Source organism: Zea mays, chromosome 7, assembly GCF_902167145.1.
Source record: "Zea mays cultivar B73 chromosome 7, Zm-B73-REFERENCE-NAM-5.0, whole genome shotgun sequence".
Classification (NCBI taxonomy): domain Eukaryota; kingdom Viridiplantae; phylum Streptophyta; class Magnoliopsida; order Poales; family Poaceae; genus Zea; species Zea mays.
Window position 1 is genome coordinate 86,456,162 of NC_050102.1, and position 22,997 is coordinate 86,479,158.

Here is a 22,997-nt window from a genome sequence, read left to right on the forward strand (position 1 = left end):
AAATGCGCACACACACGGCTAAGAATCGAGCTCAAAGACTATCTCAAAGTTCTCACAAGAACGGAGCTCGAATCACTTAGAATAACAAACGGATGCGCAAAGACTGAGTGTGGATGATCAAGAATGCTCAAGAGTTGCTTGGTGTTCTCCTCCATGCGCCTAGGGGTCCCTTTTATAGCCCCAAGGCAGCTAGGAGCCGTTGAGAACAAATCTGGAAGGCCATCCTTGCCTTCTGTCATCGGGCGCACCGGACAGTCCGGTGCACACCAGACACTGTCCGGTGCCCGATTTATTTCCTTAAACAGCGCAGCCGACCGTTGCCGACCGTTGCAGATCTGGCGCACCGGACAGTCCGGTGCACACCGGACAGTCCGGTGCCTCCTTCTGACCGTTGGCCAGACCACGTGTCGCGCGCAGATTCCGCGGCCGACCGTTGGCTCGGCCGACCGTTGGCTCACCGGACAGTCCGGTGCACACCGGACAGTCCGGTGAATTTTAGCCGTACGCCGTCGGCAAATTCCCGAGAGCGGCGTCTTCAGGTCGAGGCAGCCTGGCGCACCGGACACTGTCCGGTGCACCACCGGACAGTCCGGTGCCCCAGACCGAAACAGCCTGTTGGCTGTACACAGCCAACAATCTCCTTTTCTTCTTCTCTCTGTTTCTAACACTTAGATAAATATATTAGTACACAAAACCAATGTACTAAGGCTTAGAAACATACCTTTACTTGTGATTTGCACTTTGTTCATCCATGGGCATAGATTCACATTTAAGCACTTGTGTTGACACTCAATCACCAAAATACTTAGAAATGGCCCAAAGGCACATTTCCCTTTCAATTACACCCCGCGGTCACGTCAAGTTACTACTCAGGGGCAGTTTGCTAAACGCTCAGCGTACCAAGTCGTCCCTTGGCTACACCCATTGGGGGGATGCCCAGAAATTTTCAATAGATTTTTCCAAGCAGTCACATCCATATAGTATACGCAATGAATGTATCAAGACAGAAGGAAGATATTGATAGAGATCGGAGGAAAGCCAAAAATAGCTGCTGAAGTATAAGTCTAATCAACAGAAGCATTGAAGCACGAAGCGAAATGAAGACCAGCCAAGAGCCATCTATCGGACGTCCAATCTGTCGCAGATCAAATAAATTTCAAACCTAACAGGACATGGGTAGACCGCGTTGTTGATCTCAAAGGCAAAACCGTATGCTGATCTCTAAAGCATAAAGCTGAAGATATAATGCTGAATTCTAAGGCATTCGACGAAGATAAAAGGATGATTTCTAAAAGCATGAGATGAAGACCTTTGAGTGGATTATTTTCAGTAATCCACTCAAAGCTCGGGGGCTACACCCATTGGGTGCACCTCCGGTGCACCCAATGAATCATTAACCCCAAAAGACAGAATGCTGATCTCTAAAGCATGAACTAATGATAAAATGCTGATTTCCAAAGCATTAGATGAAGATAAAAAATGCTGATTTCTAAAGCATGAGATGAAGATAAAGATGATTCCTAAAAAAGCATGAGGTGAAGACCTTTGAGTGGATTATTTTTAGTAATCCACTCAAAGCTCGGGGGGCTACACCCAATGAATCCTGAACCCCAGAGAGCAGAATGCTGATCTCCAAAGCACAAGCCCAAGACAGTGCACCGATTTCTGAAGAATAAAGTGAAGACCGATGAATAATGACATGAGAGGATAACAGAAGATCGTTTTTACCGAGTTACTCAGAGTTCAGAAGCAACAACTCGATAGGCCTATTTTCAAAGCATTCCTTACCAATATCAAAAACTACAAGCTAGACCTAGAATCTTTGGGCCGATTATTTCAAAATCAACTCAAAGATTGGGGGCTTGTGGGGGACAGATATCCTCCGGGTCCACTAGAAGGCTAGAAGACCTCACGAAAGGCCTTGGGCCCATTGTTTCGCAAGACCATCCCTTCGTGGGCCTGGGGAGGAATGTCTGGCAGAATGGATCGGCGCAAGATTGGATCAACTCGAGCCCAGGCGGCCCAATGAATTCAAGCATTATCCACAGCAGTGATCCGATTCTCCCGCGCTGCGGCCTCAGGCGTCGGAGCTGAATGATGACCAGTCGACAGAATAATAGGAAGATAAGCTCAGTCGGTTCACTATTACTTAGGCACACGTTGTTATCATATCCGCATGTAACGCCCCACGGTCGAGAATATGAGGCCTAGGGGGCACCCCCTCGAACACAACTCACTCATTAGCCGTCTACTCAGCTCTCTAGCATTTCTGGTACTAGAGAACTCCCCTATAACCCACCACATAAAAGATCCACACCAGGACGTAGGGTGTTACGCATCTCAAAGCGGCCCAAACCTGTACAAGATTGTCTACTGTCTCTCGTGCATCTGGCATGAGCCATCGAGCTACAGTCGGTAACACCGTCCTACTCCAAAAAGCACCTCGAGGGGCAACCTTGGGTGCACGGTCGGACCCAAAACACCGACAATTGCTATGAATAGAAGTGAGGTCACGAGGAACTTGAAGCCCAACTTTTGGGGACGCATCTGAACAACATGTTATCGCAAGTATAAGGAAAGTTGTGTCCTTCATCACATTCTTTACCTTAATAATGAACTTGATAATTACCGTGACATGCTTAGGTTAAATTGATGGGACCTAATATGTTACCTAGTTTCATTTACCCTGCACCTTGTATATACAAATGAATTATTAGGTAGTCTTGCTATTGCTCTGCCTGGTTTTAGGATTAATCACATATATGAATTATGATCATGCTCTATTATTATTGTCAATGGATTCTTTATTGTTCATGATAAGATCATTTTTTTAATTGGAACATGAAGCTTAACCTGGGAAACAGTGCTACCACAAGGGTGAAAGGGGATGCCCTCGGCCAATTAATTAGAAAAACTAGTGAGGGGTTACCTTTCCCAAAATGGGCAAGCGGGGAGGCGTCGCTGCAGAGTATAGTGTTGGTTGTAATTACTGCGATGGGGTTGTAGACCGTGGAAAAAGGTCTATGCTTCCTTTATCTTGGCACCGTAGTGGAGTTTCTCGAACTAGTGGAACTTTGTAAAGGCCTCATAGTAAAACCTTGCCTACTCACCTCAGAAGTGTTTAAGGGTCTGAGCAACCCGAGGCAAATAAGGGATCACGACTTGTGGGTAAAGGGTACAACCACTACAGAGTGTAAAATTGGTATAGCAGTCATGCTCACGGTCATGAGCGGCTCGGGACTCTCGCATGATTAAATGATGAAACTAAACTTAACCTATCATTCATTGCATTGCATTGTGGGAATTAGTAATTGTGATCTCTTATTTAATTGGGATGGTATACACTTATATTTAGTAACTACTAATAATATTTTGACCAACCTTTTAAAAGCAATGCTCAGCCTTAACCACTTTCCTTGGTAAGCTTTACACTACACATGAGCCCCCATCGTAAGCGATGAATGTATGTGAGCTCACTCTTGCTATAATCACACTAGGTCAAGAACATGTACCGCTAGATGAGGAGCATGAAGGATGCTACGATGAGTTCGGGGAGGTCTAGGCCGTCGTCTCCCAATCAACTATGGTTGCGGAGAACCGTTGTTGCCATATGGTGTAATTTATTTAGTTATTGTGATATCTTGGCCCAGTGTATTGAGTGATATCCTAGTCCAAGGCTGGGATTGATAGAATACTCATACCAACAAGGTGCATCTTCTTTTTCGGAATCCTGTCTTGAAAGAACTCGAGGTTAAGCGTGATTGGCCTAGAGTAATCTTGGGATGGGTGACTAATCAGGAAGTCTTCTCGGGTGCGCATGAGTGAGGACAAAGTGCATACAAAATACTCGTGTTGGTCTGTGGGGATGGTCTATGGTCCTAGATGGCTGCCAGGAGTAAGTATTGCCAGTCCAGAAGTGGACGGGGTGTTACAAATGGTATCAGAGCCGACCCTTGTGGTTTCACGGGAGTGTGTGGACTAGGGGTTCGGGCATATGGTGCATGGCACATGTGGAACATATGGTGCATGGCACATGTAATAAAGATGTGACATTGATTTCTGTACCATGAGGCATCATATGTGTGAGACTTGATCCCGACATACATTTGAGACGTGTCTGGGTTTGACCTGAAATCCGGGTGTGACATCCTCCCAGGGCTGGTCTCAATATTATTTACTCTAAATGGATCTTTAGGCTAAAATACACACCTATTGGGACCATTGATTGCTATAAAGCGTGGTTGTTAGCAAAAGGATTCAAGCAGCAATATGGTATTGATTATGATGACACATTCAGCCGTGTGGTCATGCCCACTACTATTCGCCTGCTGCTATCATTGGTTGTCTCTCATAATTGGTCTCTTCGTAAAATTGATATTCAAAATGCATTCATGCATGGTGTTCTTCATGAAAATGTCTATATGAAGTAGCCACTAGGTTTTGAGGATAAGTAGCATCCTGAATTTTCGTGCAAACTTGACAAGTCTCCATATGGCCTCAAACAGGCTCCCCGAGCATGGTTTTCACGGCTCAGTGGTGCACTTTTGAAGTTGGATTTTCATGCTTCTAAATTTTATGTCTCCCTTTTCATTTTTAATCAAGATCACTTGCATATTTATATTCTCATATATGTGGATGACATTATTATTGTTATCTCATCATCTTTGGCCACAAACAAGCTCCTGCATCAGCTATCTCATGACTTTGCTATCAAATATCTTGATCGCCTGAGCTACTTCTTGGGAATTGAAGTCCATTTCAATTCTATGGGTCTGCTTCTAACGCAAAGCAAGTATATTCATGATCTTTTGATGTGCACCAACATGGATAACTCAAAAGGTGTCAACACTCCTATGTTACTGACTGGAAAACTGTCCCTTCATGATGGCAAGCCTCTTTCCTCTGAAGACACGACCAAGTTTCTAAGTATTGTGGGCACCCTGCAATATCGATCCTTTACAAGGCCTGATATATGCTTATGTAAATAGACTCTGTCAGTTTCTATTAGCACTGACCACAACTCATTGGGCCGCTATCAAACGGATCCTCCATTATCATCAATCTACTCTTGATTTGGGTTTTGCCTCACCAAGTCTGGGTCTTCTTTGCTCAGCACTTTTTCTAATGTCAGCTAGACCGACAATCCAGACGACCGTCGAAGCACATCCAGACGACCGTCAAAGCACAAGAAGATTCACAATCTTTTATGGAGGAAATCTGATTTCTTAGGGTTCTAGGAAGGATCCTAATGTCTCTCGTTCAAGTACTGAAGTTTAATATAAAGAGTTTGCAAACACCATAGCTAAAAGAATTTGGATTCAATCCCTCTTGTGTGAACTTGGAATCACCATGACTCGGCCTTCAACATTATGGTGTGACAACATCGGTGCAACATATCTCACGGCCAATCTGATCTTCCATCGTCACATGAAGCATGTCGAAGTAGACTATCACTTTGTTCGTGAACGTGTGGTGTCTCAATAGCTCGATGTAGAAATTATTTCATCCAAAGATCAAGTTGTTGACATCATGACCAAGTCACTATCGGGACCAGCTTTCTCTAAAATATGTAACAATCTGAACTTAATTTCATATCGTCCAAATTGAGGGGATGTTAGTATAAGTATAGAAACTCAACCATAGATTGATTGGGTTGTATCCCGTGATTCATGGCTTAATCATTGCCCTGCATGTAACCTCCTAATTTACGTCTCTATATACACAATACAACGCAGCCCAACAGGGCATGACATTCATGCCACACTAACAAGAACAACAGTGATCATGTTTGTATTCCAAGAGCTTCTCTATTCTTCTTGCCGCTTGTTTATTCCACTACTTCGTTGCCCTTTCGCATTTGATTGATATTCAACTACTCCATTGTCCTTCGTCATTTTAAATAAATAATGATAAATCTAGACGCATATATAAACACATACATTAAGTATTGTATGAATACCTTAATTATCTAAAATAAATTTTAATTTGAGATGGAGGGGTATATATTATGTGTCTATTTGGTTGGACTATGGATGTGAAAAAAACTGTTTTGGACTGTGAGTTAAAAATTCTTTCATATATATTTTCACAGTTCCATCCAAAAGTCATTAAAAACAGGTCCAGAGATACTTTCAGTTTTGCATGGCAAGAAAGTTAGATTTTAGAAAGAAAAAAAAACTATTTTCTGGATCCAGCCCTTTGATTTGGCTTTTGACTTTTAGGAAGACAAAAGCTAAAATCAAAAGTCAAACCAAATACACTTTATGTTACATATGTCATTACTCTTTCCTACGAAGCCACTCAAAATCAATATATTTTGACTTCGGGTGATTATAGAATTTGATTTTTTTTAATGATGCACGGAGTATATCATCAACCAAAGTTTCTCTAACAACGTATCGCCAAATGCTTAAAATCATTGACATATTTGATATATCAATTGTTGCTCAAATCCAATGCTGAGTATCACCAATTGCTCTCAACCATTGTTATTGCCCAAAGCCAATGCATATGTTATCACTGTTCAAAATCAATGTCATGTTTGTAGCTTTTGAACGTATGAATCTATTAATAACATCGATACAATTAATATAGATATAATTTGACTAATTGCTCGTCATTTTTTAGAAGTTTGACCCTTCAATCCTAAATATGCTTATAAAGAGGATCACAATTATTAGGACTAGTTTGAAAGCCATAAAACAAGAGGGATTAGAGGTGATAGATTCCTCTTTTTATTTAATTTTGAATAAGTAAAATCTAGCCATCCAACCCCCTCCAATTTTCTCGCTCCCAAACTAGTTCTTAGGATTATTATTGTCCATTCGGAAAGGTTTAGCAGTCACCTTGAAAACATAATTCCAAATATTACCTTTCCACCAAAGTATTTTTTTTCGTGTCTACTCTATTAAATTAGTGTCACGATTGAAGATAGTCCAATGCAACAACTCAGTTCAGTTTCAGAAGATTATAAACAGCACAACAGAAGTATCGTCACTGCAAAATTATTAATACACGAACAAATCCGTCCAAAAAATGCAAGCAAGTCACAAATTATCTGCTGAAGTGGTAGCTCTTCTTTAAACATCATTCTAACTACGGCACTCACTAATCATTCCAATGGCATAGCATAACTTCAAAAGTTCTATTGGATGGACCTGCAAAGGTCTATGATCAAGCAGCCTTGGGCTTGGGCTTAAGCCTCTTCAATTGCGAGTATAGGAAAACTCCAGCAAGAGCGATCCCGGTACCTGCACAAATTTAATGTTTCATATTCGTGAGGGTGAACCGTGACGGAATAAAATAGTTAAGAGTAGCAAAAGGAAAAGATGCAGACCGAGTGAGTTGATGGGAGAAACAGGGGTCCTGAAGAACAGAACCGAGGTCACAATGACCACCACACGCTTGACGCAATTGCCCACTGAATGTGTGACTGGGGATACCCTGGCGAGGATCATGTATGACACCTTCAAGAAATTGAAAATAATAAGATCAGTAGGTGAACTATAAATTGTTTCAAATGGAACTTATAAAGGCATATACAGTAATCTGAATCAACATTGATGACGTAATCAAAGAACAAACAAATCCACCAATATCAGCAAGATGGATCACCACCTGTTGGTATGCATGGAAGCAGCATGCAGCAATCAATGACCTTGTGTATATCTGTTTCAAGTTCAAACCCTGCACAAGAAACAATATTCATAAATATAGAATTCTGCCCAAGCTAGTCTTATAAGGTATCATGAAAAAATAAGCAGCAGGATACTCACAGCAGACTGCAAAACTGCTGGACTAACTTTAACACCTTCTGTAAGTAAGGTTACCGGGGCCAACAGGAAGAATGACATGACTGTAATTATCGAAAATAGATTAATGTTGTCGAGAGATTCCTGGTCACAGGTGGGGAAAATAAAGAGGGTTAGGCATACAATCAAATCGAATGGCACGGCATAGAAGGCATATTTATGGATATTACCTATTAAAAATTGAAACTAACAAATCAATTAGTTGATTGCTTTGGTTACCCAAGAAAATTTTAAAGCAGTAATTCAGCTACCTCTTTCTTCACCATAAGTTTCTTGCTTAGCACATTCCTTGACTGGAAGGTTACATTTGAAGCCATTGCACTCCAAAATCCAGCCCTGTGTTTAAAATTTTGAAGTTACACATGAGTATAAAAATGGGTAACAAGGATAGCATTGCTTTTAACTTCCTGTTGGGGTAAGCGCGTGCACACACACAAAGAAACAATAGCACTGGAACTACTGTGTAACTAAATTTTGAGGTATGGTAGATGATTGAAGCAATGGAACAAAATATAGAAAATTAATAGAAAACGATAAATGTAATTTGCACAACAAGCATCCTAACACTTGCTTGTATTCAATCTAAGGTGCCTATATTGTATACCAGTTAAAGGAGGCCTCAGTAAGGGATGCCAATGCCACACCACCAACGATCGGAAGAAGAGACAACACAACCCAAGGCGTAGGCAACTGCAAAATCACTCATTTGTCAAAGAAAAAGCAAGAAGCACAAAGTTTCATCATATTGCAGATAGTTGTGTAGTTAATATAGGCTTCAGAGTTGAAGAGAAGACTTACCTCACCAAGGAAAATTGCTGAAAGGAGAACTGAGAAGAAAGGTTCCATGGCCTTGATAGTATGTGTAAATGACACCGCAACCTTTCCAAGGCTCATGTTTGTGAAAAGATTGCCCATGGTATGAACGATAGCTAGAGGAAGGATAGCAAAAAGCTGGGAAACAAGAAAGCACCGACATTAATTTTGATGCACTATGTTTATACTGAAAGTTTGCTCGACGAAACTAAATATTCACCTGGGCACCAGAAATCTTTGGCCTTTTAAGGATACCGGTGATCCACATAAACAAAGCAATGGCACTTCCAACGGCAAACTGCACTGTGGTGATGTTTATAGGGTATGGCAGAACCTTCAGAACCTGCAGAGCATAGGGACATTATAGAAAGTTGTATCATTTACTGGTATCGTTGATCATCGAGTGCTTCTCAGGAAACTAACTGAAAGTGACAGAATTTACATTAATGAATAAAACTCGACCGGCGGGGGATAAGACAGCCCCCGAGTATTATATTAAGAAGAAGACCTTCTCACACAGGTCGAGAAAATCCCCGAACCCCTGCCCCACCCATACACAGCGGCATCAAAGCCCATGTAAGAACAACCGCGGCCGGGGCTGAGCTTTAGACCCGTGCTTTGGCGTGAGACAGACGAGGGGATTTTTTTAACCACAGCCTGAAATTCGCTCCCACGGGGAGTCGAACCCAGGACCTGAGTGCTACTCATACCACCTAACCAACTCAGCTAGAGGCGCTTTTGCACATTAATGAATAAAGAAATACTACAATTACCAGTACAACACTTAAATTTCTCTTAGGCTAGTTACAACCGGACAAGTAAAATATTGCCTCAACATAGCCACCAAAAAACATAGGTGACATGTCAAAACACTGAAATATAGAAGCCAGATTGTCTTGAGCATACAGCCTGTTAAAAAATTTAAAACCCTTAAAACTACAGAGAAATGGTAGTCTAAAAAATTAACCTCAGATATGGAACACCTATGTAAGTATGTATCATGACTTGAAGTTGAAAACACATCAGATGGGTGCAGTCTGGAGTGCATATAACAGATCCTTGAAAAGATTGATGCTCTGTACAACTTTTAAAAAGTACATATACTTCGTATCTTCAGATATACAAAGCAAGCATCAAATTTATTGTAATCGTCATTGAGTATGGTTAAAACTACAATGTAGATACTACCTAAACTTGGCTGTATTTTATAAAGTTAAGCAAAATCTTGTCTAGAAATGTGTGGTATGAGGCAGTTTTCTTTCTGTGTAGCATGTGGAGCTTGTATCGGTTACAGATCATGATGGGTTGGAGCGATTTGTTTTGCAGCCACGCAGAAAGCGGGATGACCTATATTTAGTTTCAGATTATGAGGATAAAAAAAGACATCTGTGATAACTTATTCATAAATTTCTCAATAAAAAAGGTCAAGGTCAATTGGCTCTTGAGTCTTCACTTAACCTGATGGATGGAAGATGATACAGGAAGATAATTTTGACATATGGACAAAGAAAATTACGTGATGTTTAGACATAGGTACACCACCACATGGAAAGGACAATTGGAAGAAACATGAACAGTCCATGGGCCGCTTTTCAACATAGCACGCAGGGTCTCTCCTTGACTAAGTTTAGATCAAGGAAATTGGAAACTAATAGAAGGATCTGTCCTTTGCACGCATGCACCAAAATAATCAAAATCACCACACTTGCTCTAGTCGATCAGAACCAAATCACTCGTCCGCGGTAACTAACCAGAGGTGAGGCCAGCAATTGGGTTGCTCGCGCATCAGGAATGCAACGCGTCGCACAACACAGGGACAGGGAGACGCCAGTGATTTTCGTCAGTCAGTTCACCTGCTTGTTGTAGATGTTGAAGTAGATGTTGAAGAGGTACCAGAGCCCGAAGAGCGACCCCAGCTGCAGCGTCTTGACGAGCCCTCCCCCCGCTTCCTCTACGGCCCCATCAGCCGCCGCCACCTTCCCGGCCGCGGCCACGTGCCGGCCGGCCCTGCATCTCCGGTACTCCTCCTCCAGCGGCGAGTCCGGCAGTAGGCTGGCGCGGGCGGAGAGGCAGAGGCCGCGGGGCGCGAGGATCGGCTGTGCGGCGCCGCTGCACGCGCCGGCGCCGCGCCGTGGGCTAGGGTAGGTGGGGAGTGGCCGCGCGGCGCATGGCCGAACGAGACCGATGGCAGCCGTGCTCTGCATGCCCGTCCCGGGAGGAGATGAGACCGCGGTACTCTGGAAGAGGCGGGCGGAGGCGGCGGAGGGCACGAGGTTTTCACCGGCTTGGCGAGGGCTGGCGCAGGCGGTGGCGTCAGCTGACAGTGCGCGAGATTTGGAGTGAGGGCTTTCAGACCAGGGTTTCTGTATTGAGTTGAATGCAGCGACGAGGCCACGTTGAGCTGGCTATCTGGCATGCGGGCCGTGGGAGCCTGTGGGACCGTTTGGCAGTTGGCGGATGGATCCGACGTGGACTTGGACCGTGCTGTCGCTGCCAAACAAGCCGGTCGGGTCCCACCAGTCGGCGTCGGATCACCGTGCGATCCGCCAACTCCAGCGTTGGCTTGGCTGCCTGCTGGCCACGGGTGCGCATTTTAAAACCGAAACATGAATCCGAACCTAAACCGGATTCGGTTTAATATGTGCTATATTTCAGGGTATGAATTCTGGTTCGATTTCTAAGTATGTGATGATATTATTATATGATGTATGAATTTATTAGCTAAAAATTATGATATCATCTTAACGATAGTATATATATCTCAGTATGCTATGTCTATAGTCACTTGTTGTAATATATTACTTCTAATTAATTATTAATTGTATATATTTTAACAAAAGATACTAGTCTCTCTACTATTCGGGTCTATTCGGTGAACCGAATAGACCGAACCGAAATTGTGGGTCTATTCGGTTCGGTTCCTAAAATTATTTTGAAAATTTCGGTTCTCATTTTTTAGAATCCGAAATTTCAAAAACTCAAATAGACCGAACCGAATTACCCTAATAGACCGAATGCCCAACCCTACCGCTCGCTGCTGCGCGATGGATTGGAGTGGATGCGAGAGTCTCCACTCGAGATGAAAACAGACCCGAACAGATGGGAAAATTCCTCCTCTACCGTATAAAGTTGTTTGTCTTCACAGCAGCGGCGGTTGTTTATGCAGTAAGAGTACAGTAGTATGTGAGAGTGGGTCGTAGCCGATATACATGTCCAAACGGGTAGACAGTGCTGGCCCGACATGTCTGGGCCCGTTAGGTTGACAGGTCGTGCCGCATTTCAGGGCCAAGCACAACAAGGATATAACTATATCGTGTCGGGCTGGCCCGTAGCCCACTGTAACGCCCCGAATTTTTGCAGTTGAATTTTTTTCTTTTCTTTACTCGCCAAAATTCGGGCGTTACCTTTTCTTTTTCTTTTCCCTTCGCTAAACCTTGACCTTTTCCAAAGTTCTAGCGGGATTCGGTTTGGATTTCCCGTGTAAGAAAAACCCTAAATACTTTGTGTTGTTTGATGCACCATGCCGAACCTTGCATTTCTTTTGATTGCTTTGAAAGTGCAAATGCATTCATGTAGGAAGATCGGATTTCGAAAATGAGGAGAAGATCTTTTCTTTCTTTTTCTCTCTCTTTCTCTCTCCTCTTTTTCTCTCTCTCCCGCGCCGTGGGCCGACCCCGGCCGGCCCAGCCGCCCCTGGCGCCCCCCCCTTGGGCCCAATTGGCCCATGCCGCCCCCCCCCACCTCCCCTTTTTCCCCAAACCCTCTCCCTCTCCCTCTCATTTTCTCTCATTTTCTCTCCCCCCACCCTAAGCCGCCGCCGCCCCTACCCCTGCCCTAAGCCGCCGCCGCCCCCTGCCGGCCGCCCCTCGCCGTCGCTCCCCCGCCGGTGATACCCCCCCCCTCCTCCCTCTCTCCCTCCTCCCTCCCTCTCCCCTCTCCCCTCCTCTCTCCTCGGCCACCACCCCGGCCGCCTGCCCCCTGGCCACGCGCCGTCCGGCTGCCTGGCTCGGCCGCCCGCCTGGCCCCTGGCCGCGCGCCGCCCGGCCGCCTGGCTCGGCCGCCCGCTTGGCCGCCTGGCCGCGTGCCCGCCTGGCCGCGTGCCCCTGGCCGCGCCCCGGCCGCCCGCCTGGCCGCCCCCGGTCGCCTGGCCCTTGGCCGCGCCCCCCTGGCCGCTCGGCCGGCTCAGCCGCCCCGGCTCGGCCGTCCCTGCGCGCCCTGCCCCCGGCCGGTTCAACCGCCCCTAGGGCCGGTTCAACCGCCCCCCCCCCTCTGTTTTTTTTTATTTTTTTTATTTTATTTTATTTACTTTCTGTGATCATAGCTATTTTATTTTAGATAGGCTAATCATTGTTCATGCCATTGAAATAGGAAGTTTAATTTAAAATTCTGTTATGCTAATTGATTCATGTAGTTAATTGTTTATCCCGTGCAATGTTAATCAACTTAAAATGATTAGGTTCCCACTAGTGCATATAACAGAATTCTTTTGTTAGGAACCTATTGAAACTAGAGTGCATAATTTAACTAATCATTAGTGCATAAACTTTAACCCCCCCTGCGAGACCCTTTCCCGTTTCTTTCTAACCATAACAAATGCGATATCGAATGTCATACTTGATGCATACTCACTTTATTTGTTCCCTTGTATGGTGTACTGTTCTTTTGTATTAAATGTGGATGGATGTATGTATGTTTGCAATCGCATAGAGAACGATCCAGTCGAAGAGCCCGAGGAATTCGCAGGAGAAGCCCCTGAGCAGCAGTCGGGTGGTGGAGGCAAGTGTCCTTTGACCTATCTCTGTCCTATTCATCATTTAATTCACCTCCCGCATTACACCTTTATACCTAAGGATTGACTAGCTTTTGTTATCCATGTCCTTGTTTACCTATTTGGGTTGGATTATTACTGTTTAGCTTTATGCTATTGCTCAACTTTAATCAATGAACATGATGAGATTATCTATGATACGCTGTTTTCCCGTTCTTATTTATGATTATACTTGTGGCATTTAAGGGGACTCGAGCGGTTTCTCGAGTGCCTCTCCGTAAGGACCTGTTCAATGGATGACCGCCCGGGAAAACAGTGCAACCATGAGGGTGGAATGGGGTGCCCTTAGCTGAATAATTAGAGGATCCGGGATGTAGTTCACTTAGCCGTCGTGCCGTCAATGGGGCTCGGTGTATGCGGCTCGCTCTGCCAAGTTTGGGTTCGCCCCTTGGGGAGGAGTGTGGTGCATTTAGGAAACCTAACGGGTGGCTACAGCCCCGGGGAATCTTTGTAAAGGCTACGTAGTGAAACCCTGCCTATTCACCTTGGTAGTGTTTAAGGGTTTGATCGGCCCGAGGCAAGAGGGAATCACGGCTTGTGGGTAAAGTGCACAACCTCTGCAGAGTGTTATGAAACTGATATATCAGCCGTGCTCGCGGTTATGAGCGGCCAAGGGAGCTCCAGTGATTAGTGGTACTTGATCAGAGACATTGTGGTACAGGTGGCAATGAGATTGATGGTTTTGGTTATGACTATGGTGCTGGTAAGTGGTATTCTTTCCGTTTGGAAAGGGTACATCGGGTTAATAACTTGGGTTAATGCTAAAACTTGGCTTTCTACTAGTAAATAATAATCTGACCAACTAAAAGCAACTGCTTGACTTATCCCCACATAAAGCTAGTCCACTACAGCCAAACAGGATACTTGCTGAGTATGTTGATGTGTACTCACCCTTGCTCTACACACCAAACCCCCCCCAGGTTGTCAGCATTGCAACCACTGCTCGGGCGAAGATGAAGCTGTGGAAGGAGACTTCCAGGAGTTCCAAGACTACGACGAGTTTTAGGTGTGGGTTAGCGGCAACCCCCAGTCGGCTGCCTGTGAAGGCCGCGTTATCTACGTTTCTTTTCCGCACTTTGATTTATTGTAAGAACTATATGGACGTCTCAGACGTATGATGTAATCGACTATTTCCCTTATTAATACTATTTTGAGCACTGTGTGATGATGTCCATATTATGTAACTGCTGTGTACGTGAATAACTGATCCTGGCACGTACATGGTTCGCATTCGGTTTGCCTTCTAAAACCGGGTGTGACATAAGTGGTATCAGAACCGTGCTGACTGTAGGACCGCTAACCTAGAGTAGAATGGTCATTCTAAGGACTATAGACCTCTGTCTCTTCCTTGACTTTGATATCCCTTCAAAAGTTGGTCATACCGACCAAACCTATGTTCTACTATATATTATACCTTGCTAAAAAAATTGTGTTTCATTCTGATCCTTCATTTACTTATTACTTGCTGGTCATATTAATTCTGTTCTCACCCTTTTGCTTGCGATGTCTTTTGTAGATGGCTCGACTTAGACACACTGCACGAAAGTCAGTCATCCCCTTCTTACCCTCCCGCCTTGCTGAGCGTCCGCTTCGCCGTCCCGTGGCCGGACAGTCCAGCCACTTGGAGAGACTACACCACCGCCTGCGTGAGGAGCAGGAGCGTCGACGACAGGAGCAGCAGAGCTCTTCCTTCTCGCTCCACCAGGAGATAGAGTCTGTGAGGAGCTGCTCCCCTGTGCTTTCTCTGGAGCCGCCCCCTGCACCACCACTGGGCGCCCCAGCTTCTGGAGTAGCTGCTGGAGGAGACCCAGACGACGGAGATGGCGATGACAGCTCGAGCCACGACATCGACTTCTCTGCTAACCTTGAGCCGGAAGGATGGGTTTCTCTGGAGCCGCCCCCTGCACCACCACTGCTCGCGGGTGTCACTTCCACGATGCGCTCGACACCCTGCTACGTCGGGCATTTGACCAGCATACTTGGTCCGTCGAGTATCGCTGTGTGGTCTACCAGCATAGTCGCGGGGTTTACCCGGACCGCTGGGAGGCGACTTGCTTGGTGCGCTGCCCGGAGAACAGTCTCCAGGGTGCGGAGGCCTGCTCAGAGCATTATTCTATCTCTGAACGGGACTCAGCTGAAGCAGCCATGCAAGATGCTGCACGGCGTGCGCTTTCGCACTACTGCTCGGTTTTCGGTGGGGCAGCTGACGGTCTTGACCTGAAGTATTACCCCCGCCGTCCATCTGGCAGCACAGGAGGTGTGATTGTTTCACCTATCGGTGAGGGCAATCCTAGGTTGAGCAGCACAGTCAACCTAGCCGCCGTGCTAAACACGGAGCTGGACCATGCATTAGACGAGCTGAGTAGGGCTCGTGCTGAGATCGCCCTGCTGCGGGCTGAGCGCGCGGAACGTCGTTATTTGGATGGTGGTTCCCCCGCTCCCGTTGGGACTCAGCACCCGTACCGCTCACCTCAGCGTGGACACCAGTCTTATGGCAATCCCGACTGCAAGACCAAGATAAATCTAGAACCATAGATCGCTAGAGTTGGATCTTGTAATTAATACGAAATATATGCATAGAAGCTTCAGTCTTAGCGTTAGTCTCAGTCTTAGTTAGTCTTAGTTAGACAGGGTAGTTTGCTATATCCTGTGCATTTATGTTTGTCATGATGAACTATGATTGGTTTGGATCTTTGTAATGATTGTCACCAGAGTGTGGGTATCCCCTGCATTTTGGTTTACCTATTATGTTAATAAAGTTAGTTATATAGTTGGGAAACCCATTATTCTCCTTTCCTCCTTATCTGAGAAGCTGTGTGGTCTGTGTTGGAGATCAGTGAAGATGCTCACCTGCTCAGTGCTGTTGAAGAATTCTATTCTCTTTTCTTATGCTGCAAGATCTGCCAGATCAGTTCTGATGTGTGGTTGCATTCTGCAGATGTCAGAGAACAGGCGCAGAGGAGGAAGGCGTGCTCAGCAGGAGCGAGCCGCTCAACAGGAGGAGGTGCCCCAGCAGCAGCAGCAGCTGCCACCCCCGCCCCCGATGTCGATCGAGCAGATGTTTCTGATGCAGACTCAGGCAGTTCAGGCCATCGGTCAGACTTTGGCCGCCATTCAGCAGCAGCAGCAGCAGCAAGCACCACCTCAGCCTCAGATGCCTCAGATGCCCAGAGACAAGCGTGCTGAATTCATGAGAGGTCATCCACCAATGTTCGCTCACTCTTCTGACCCTATGGATGCTGAAGATTGGCTGCGCACTGTGGAGCGGGAGTTGCATACCGCTCAGTGCGATGACAGGGAGAAAGTCTTGTATGGTCCCCGTCTGTTGAGAGGAGCAGCCCAGTCATGGTGGGAGTCTTACCTCGCCACCCATGCCAACCCCGACACCATCACCTGGGAAGAATTCAGAGGTAGCTTTCGTCAGTACCATGTTCCTGCAGGTCTGATGACAGTGAAGAAGGAGGAGTTCCTGGCCCTCAAGCAAGGGCCATTGTCTGTCAGTGAGTATCGGGACAAGTTTCTGCAATTGTCTCGCTATGCTCCTGAAGATGTCAACACTGACGCCAAGCGGCAGTACCGTTTCCTGAGAGGCTTGGTTGACCCTCTGCAGTATCAGTTGATGAATCACACCTTCCCGACATTCCAGCACCTGATTGATAGAGCGATCATGACGGAGAGAAAGCGCAAGGAGATGGAAGATCGTAAGCGCAAGATCAGTGGACCGCAGTCTGGAAGCAGCAGTCGTCCTCGTTTCTCAGGCAATCAACCTCAGCAGTTCAGGCAGAACCAGCGTCCACCTCAGCAGCATCAGCAGTTTCAAAGGCAGTACCCTCAGAATCAGTACCAGAACCGTCAGAGCAATCAGTCAGGAGGTCAGTTTCAGAAGCAGAATCAGCAAGCACCTCGTCTTCCTGCCCCAGCAAATCAGCAGAACGGTCAGGCAGCACCAGCTCAGGTTGGAAACAGGGCGTGTTTCCACTGTGGAGAGCAAGGCCACTGGGTGATGCAATGTCCGAAGAAGGCAGCCCAGCAGCAGTCAGGCCCCAATGCCCCAGCGAAGCAGAATGTGCCTCAGCCTGGAGCAGGCAATCGCCCTCAACAGCGCTATAATCATGGAAGATTGAATCATTTGGAAGCTGAAGCAGTTCAGGAGACCCCCGGCATGATAGTAGGTATGTTCCCAGTCGACTCCCATATTGCAGAAGTGTTATTTGATACTGGAGCAACGCATTCTTTCATTACTGCATCATGGGTAGAAGCACATAATCTTCCAATTACTACCATGTCAACCCCCATTCAAATTGACTCAGCCGGTGGTAGAATTCGAGCTGATAGCATTTGTTTAAATATAAGTGTGGAAATAAGGGGGATAGCGTTTCCCGCCAACCTTATAGTAATGGGTACTTAGGGAATAGATGTCATCCTGGGGATGAATTGGTTAGATAAGTATCAGGCAGTTATCAGTTGTGATAAAAGGACAATCAAGTTGGTGTCCCCACTAGGAAAGGAAGTGGTGACCGAGTTAGTCCCACCTGAGCCGAAGAAAGGAAGTTGTTATCAGATGGCTGTTGATAGCAGTGAAGCAGACCCGATCGAGAGTATCAAGGTTGTTTCCGAATTCCCAGATGTGTTTCCAAAGGATTTACCGGGTATGCCACCAGAGCGGAAAGTTGAGTTTGCTATAGAGCTTCTTCCTGGAACCGCCCCTATCTTTAAGAGAGCTTACAGAATATCTGGACCAGAGTTGGATGAGCTTAAGAAGCAAATTGATGAGCTGTCAGAGAAAGGTTACATTCGGCCAAGCACCTCGCCTTGGGCCGCCCCTGTCCTATTTGTGGAGAAGAAAGATGGCACCAAAAGGATGTGTATCGATTACCGAGCTTTGAATGAAGTCACGATCAAGAACAAGTATCCCTTGCCCAGAATAGAAGATCTGTTCGACCAGTTGAGAGGAGCCAGTGTGTTCTCTAAGATTGATCTGAGGTCAGGTTATCATCAGCTCAGGATCCGACCTTCGGACATTCCGAAGACGGCATTCATTTCCAAGTATGGGTTGTATGAGTTCACAGTGATGTCTTTTGGTTTGACCAATGCGCCAGCATTCTTCATGAACTTGATGAATAGTGTATTCATGGATTACCTTGATAAGTTTGTGGTGGTATTCATTGATGATATTCTAGTTTACTCTCATAGCAAAGAAGAGCATGCAGATCATTTGAGGATGGTATTGCAGAGATTGCGAGAGCACCAGTTGTATGCAAAGTTGAGCAAGTGTGAGTTCTGGATCAGTGAAGTCCTGTTCTTGGGTCACATAATCAACAAGGAAGGATTGGCTGTGGATCCGAAGAAAGTGGCAGACATTTTGAACTGGAAAGCGCCAACAGATGCTAGAGGAATCAAGAGTTTCATTGGAATGGCCGGATATTATCGGCGATTCATTGAAGGGTTTTCGAAGATTGCGAAACCAATGACAGCGTTGCTAGGCAACAAGGTTGAGTTCAAGTGGACCCAGAAATGCCAAGAGGCCTTTGAAGCGCTGAAAGAGAAGTTGACTACAGCGCCTGTCCTAGTCTTGCCCGATGTGCACAAGCCCTTTTCGGTGTATTGTGATGCTTGTTACACAGGTTTGGGATGTGTGTTGATGCAAGAGGGAAGAGTTGTGGCTTACTCGTCCCGACAGCTGAAGGTTCATGAGAAGAATTACCCAATCCATGATCTAGAGTTGGCAGCAGTGGTTCACGCACTGAAGACATGGAGACACTATCTGTATGGACAGAAATGCGATGTTTACACAGACCACAAGAGTCTGAAGTACATATTCACTCAGTCAGAGTTGAACATGAGGCAGCGAAGATGGTTAGAGTTGATCAAAGACTATGAGTTGGAGATTCATTACCATCCAGGCAAAGCAAACGTAGTGGCAGATGCTTTGAGCAGAAAGAGTCAAGTCAATCTGATGGTCGCTCGTCCGATGCCTTATGAGTTGGCCAAAGAGTTTGACAGGTTGAGTCTCGGATTTCTGAACAATTCGCGAGGAGTCACAGTTGAGTTGGAACCCACCTTGGAGCGCGAAATCAAAGAAGCGCAGAAGAATGATGAAAAGATCAGTGAGATTCGGCGACTGATTCTAGAAGGCAAAAGCAAAGATTTTCGAGAGGATGCAGAAGGCGTGATATGGTTCAAAGACCGCTTATGTGTTCCCAATGTCCAGTCCATTCGGGAGTTGATTCTTAAGGAAGCTCATGAGACAGCCTATTCGATTCACCCTGGCAGTGAGAAGATGTATCAGGATCTGAAGAAGAAATTCTGGTGGTACGGAATGAAGAGAGAAATCGCAGAGCATGTGGCTAAGTGCGATAGTTGTCGAAGAATTAAGGCAGAACACCAGAGACCAGCTGGATTGTTGCAACCGTTGCAGATCCCTCAGTGGAAATGGGATGAAATTGGTATGGATTTCATAGTCGGATTGCCTCGCACTCGAGCCGGCTACGATTCCATTTGGGTAGTAGTGGACCGTTTGACCAAGTCAGCCCACTTCATACCTGTCAAGACCAACTACAACAGTGCAGTATTGGCAGAATTGTATATGTCTCGGATCGTTTGTCTTCATGGTGTGCCAAAGAAGATAGTGTCAGATAGAGGAACGCAGTTCACCTCTCATTTCTGGCAGCAGTTGCATGAAGCCTTGGGCACGCATCTGAATTTCAGTTCAGCTTATCATCCGCAGACAGATGGCCAGACTGAAAGGACCAATCAAATTCTCGAAGACATGTTGAGAGCCTGTGCGTTGCAAGATCAGTCCGGATGGGACAAGAGATTGCCTTATGCAGAGTTTTCCTATAACAACAGTTATCAGGCCAGTTTGAAGATGTCACCGTTTCAAGCGCTTTATGGAAGGAGTTGTAGAACTCCGTTGCAATGGGATCAGCCTGGAGAAAAGCAAGTGTTTGGGCCAGACATTTTGCTTGAAGCCGAAGAGAACATCAAGATGGTCCGAGAGAATCTGAAGATAGCGCAATCGAGGCAGCGAAGCTATGCAGACACAAGAAGAAGAGAGCTGAGTTTCGAAGTCGGAGACTTTGTCTATCTGAAAGTGTCACCGATCAGAGGAGTCAGAAGATTCGGAGTGAAAGGCAAGCTAGCACCCCGCTACATTGGTCCGTATCAGATTCTTGCAAGACGAGGAGAAGTGGCCTATCAGCTCGGTTTGCCCGAGAATTTGTCTGCTGTGCATGATGTCTTTCATGTGTCTCAGTTGAAGAAGTGCTTGCGTGTGCCAGAAGAGCAGTTGCCAGTGGAAGGTCTGGAAGTCCAGGAGGACTTGACCTACGTTGAGAAGCCAGCTCAGATCCTTGAGATTGCAGATAGAGTCACCCGAAGGAAGACCATCAGAATGTGCAAAGTCAGATGGAATCACCACTCTGAGGAAGAAGCAACCTGGGAGCGTGAAGATGATCTGATGGCCAAGTACCCAGAGCTCTTTGCTAGCCAGCCCTGAATCTCGAGGGCGAGATTCTTTTAAGGGGGATAGGTTTGTAACGCCCCGAATTTTTGCAGTTGAATTTTTTTCTTTTCTTTACTCGCCAAAATTCGGGCGTTACCTTTTCTTTTTCTTTTCCCTTCGCTAAACCTTGACCTTTTCCAAAGTTCTAGCGGGATTCGGTTTGGATTTCCCGTGTAAGAAAAACCCTAAATACTTTGTGTTGTTTGATGCACCATGCCGAACCTTGCATTTCTTTTGATTGCTTTGAAAGTGCAAATGCATTCATGTAGGAAGATCGGATTTCGAAAATGAGGAGAAGATCTTTTCTTTCTTTTTCTCTCTCTTTCTCTCTCCTCTTTTTCTCTCTCTCCCGCGCCGTGGGCCGACCCCGGCCGGCCCAGCCGCCCCTGGCGCCCCCCCCTTGGGCCCAATTGGCCCATGCCGCCCCCCACCTCCCCTTTTTCCCCAAACCCTCTCCCTCTCCCTCTCATTTTCTCTCATTTTCTCTCCCCCCACCCTAAGCCGCCGCCGCCCCTACCCCTGCCCTAAGCCGCCGCCGCCCCCTGCCGGCCGCCCCTCGCCGTCGCTCCCCCGCCGGTGAGCCCCCCCTCCTCCCTCTCTCCCTCCTCCCTCCCTCTCCCCTCTCCCCTCCTCTCTCCTCGGCCACCGCCCCGGCCGCCTGGCCCCCTGGCCGCGCGCCGTCCGGCTGCCTGGCTCGGCCGCCCGCCTGGCCCCTGGCCGCGCGCCGCCCGGCCGCCTGGCTCGGCCGCCCGCTTGGCCGCCTGGCTGCGTGCCCGCCTGGCCGCGCGCCCCTGGCCGCGCCCCGGCCGCCCGCCTGGCCGCCCCCGGCCGCCTGGCCCTTGGCCGCGCCCCCCTGGCCGCTCGGCCGGCTCAGCCGCCCCGGCTCGGCCGTCCCTGCGCGCCCTGCCCCCGGCCGGTTCAACCGCCCCTAGGGCCGGTTCAACCGCCCCCCCCCCCTCTGTTTTTTTTATTTTTTTTATTTTATTTTATTTACTTTCTGTGATCATAGCTATTTTATTTTAGATAGGCTAATCATTGTTCATGCCATTGAAATAGGAAGTTTAATTTAAAATTCCGTTATGCTAATTGATTCATGTAGTTAATTGTTTATCCCGTGCAATGTTAATCAACTTAAAATGATTAGGTTCCCACTAGTGCATATAACAGAATTCTTTTGTTAGGAACCTATTGAAACTAGAGTGCATAATTTAACTAATCATTAGTGCATAAACTTTAACCCCCCCTGCGAGACCCTTTCCCGTTTCTTTCTAACCATAACAAATGCGATATCGAATGTCATACTTGATGCATACTCACTTTATTTGTTCCCTTGTATGGTGTACTGTTCTTTTGTATTAAATGTGGATGGATGTATGTATGTTTGCAATCGCATAGAGAACGATCCGGTCGAAGAGCCCGAGGAATTCGCAGGAGAAGCCCCTGAGCAGCAGTCGGGTGGTGGAGGCAAGTGTCCTTTGACCTATCTCTGTCCTATTCATCATTTAATTCACCTCCCGCATTACACCTTTATACCTAAGGATTGACTAGCTTTTGTTATCCATGTCCTTGTTTACCTATTTGGGTTGGATTATTACTGTTTAGCTTTATGCTATTGCTCAACTTTAATCAATGAACATGATGAGATTATCTATGATACGCTGTTTTCCCGTTCTTATTTATGATTATACTTGTGGCATTTAAGGGGACTCGAGCGGTTTCTCGAGTGCCTCTCCGTAAGGACCTGTTCAATGGATGACCGCCCGGGAAAACAGTGCAACCATGAGGGTGGAATGGGGTGCCCTTAACTGAATAATTAGAGGATCCGGGATGTAGTTCACTTAGCCGTCGTGCCGTCAATGGGGCTCGGTGTATGCGGCTCGCTCTGCCAAGTTTGGGTTCGCCCCTTGGGGAGGAGTGCGGTGCATTTAGGAAACCTAACGGGTGGCTACAGCCCCGGGGAATCTTTGTAAAGGCTACGTAGTGAAACCCTGCCTATTCACCTTGGTAGTGTTTAAGGGTTTGATCGGCCCGAGGCAAGAGG

General features: G+C 46.5%; 1 protein-coding gene across 1 annotated transcript; it reads right to left on the minus strand.

Moving 5' to 3' along the window:
* Positions 1–6,960: 6,960 nt before the first annotated feature.
* On the minus strand, positions 6,961–10,831 carry LOC542344 (plastid phosphate/phosphoenolpyruvate translocator 2). The gene is made up of 9 exons (NM_001111923.2): positions 10,478–10,831; positions 8,845–8,967; positions 8,610–8,762; positions 8,416–8,501; positions 8,063–8,147; positions 7,776–7,895; positions 7,618–7,686; positions 7,337–7,466; positions 6,961–7,250 (listed from the first exon to the last, which is right to left on the minus strand). The coding sequence occupies exons 1-9, from the start codon at positions 10,826–10,828 to the stop codon at positions 7,174–7,176; spliced, it is 1,194 nt and encodes a 397-aa protein (NP_001105393.2). The 5' UTR covers positions 10,829–10,831; the 3' UTR covers positions 6,961–7,173.
* Between the last annotated feature and the right edge of the window lie 12,166 nt (positions 10,832–22,997).

Bases quoted from the DNA above. Each gene is read 5' to 3' on its own strand.
- LOC542344 (NM_001111923.2), bottom strand. From the start codon at position 10,828: ATGCAGAGCACGGCTGCCATCGGTCTCGTTCGGCCATGCGCCGCGCGG. The intron at 8,763-8,844 runs GTGAATATTTAG...CTTGTTTCCCAG, and splicing joins CAAAGATTTCTGGTGCCCAG to CTTTTTGCTATCCTTCCTCT. The intron at 8,502-8,609 runs GTAAGTCTTCTC...GTGATTTTGCAG, and splicing joins CAGCAATTTTCCTTGGTGAG to TTGCCTACGCCTTGGGTTGT.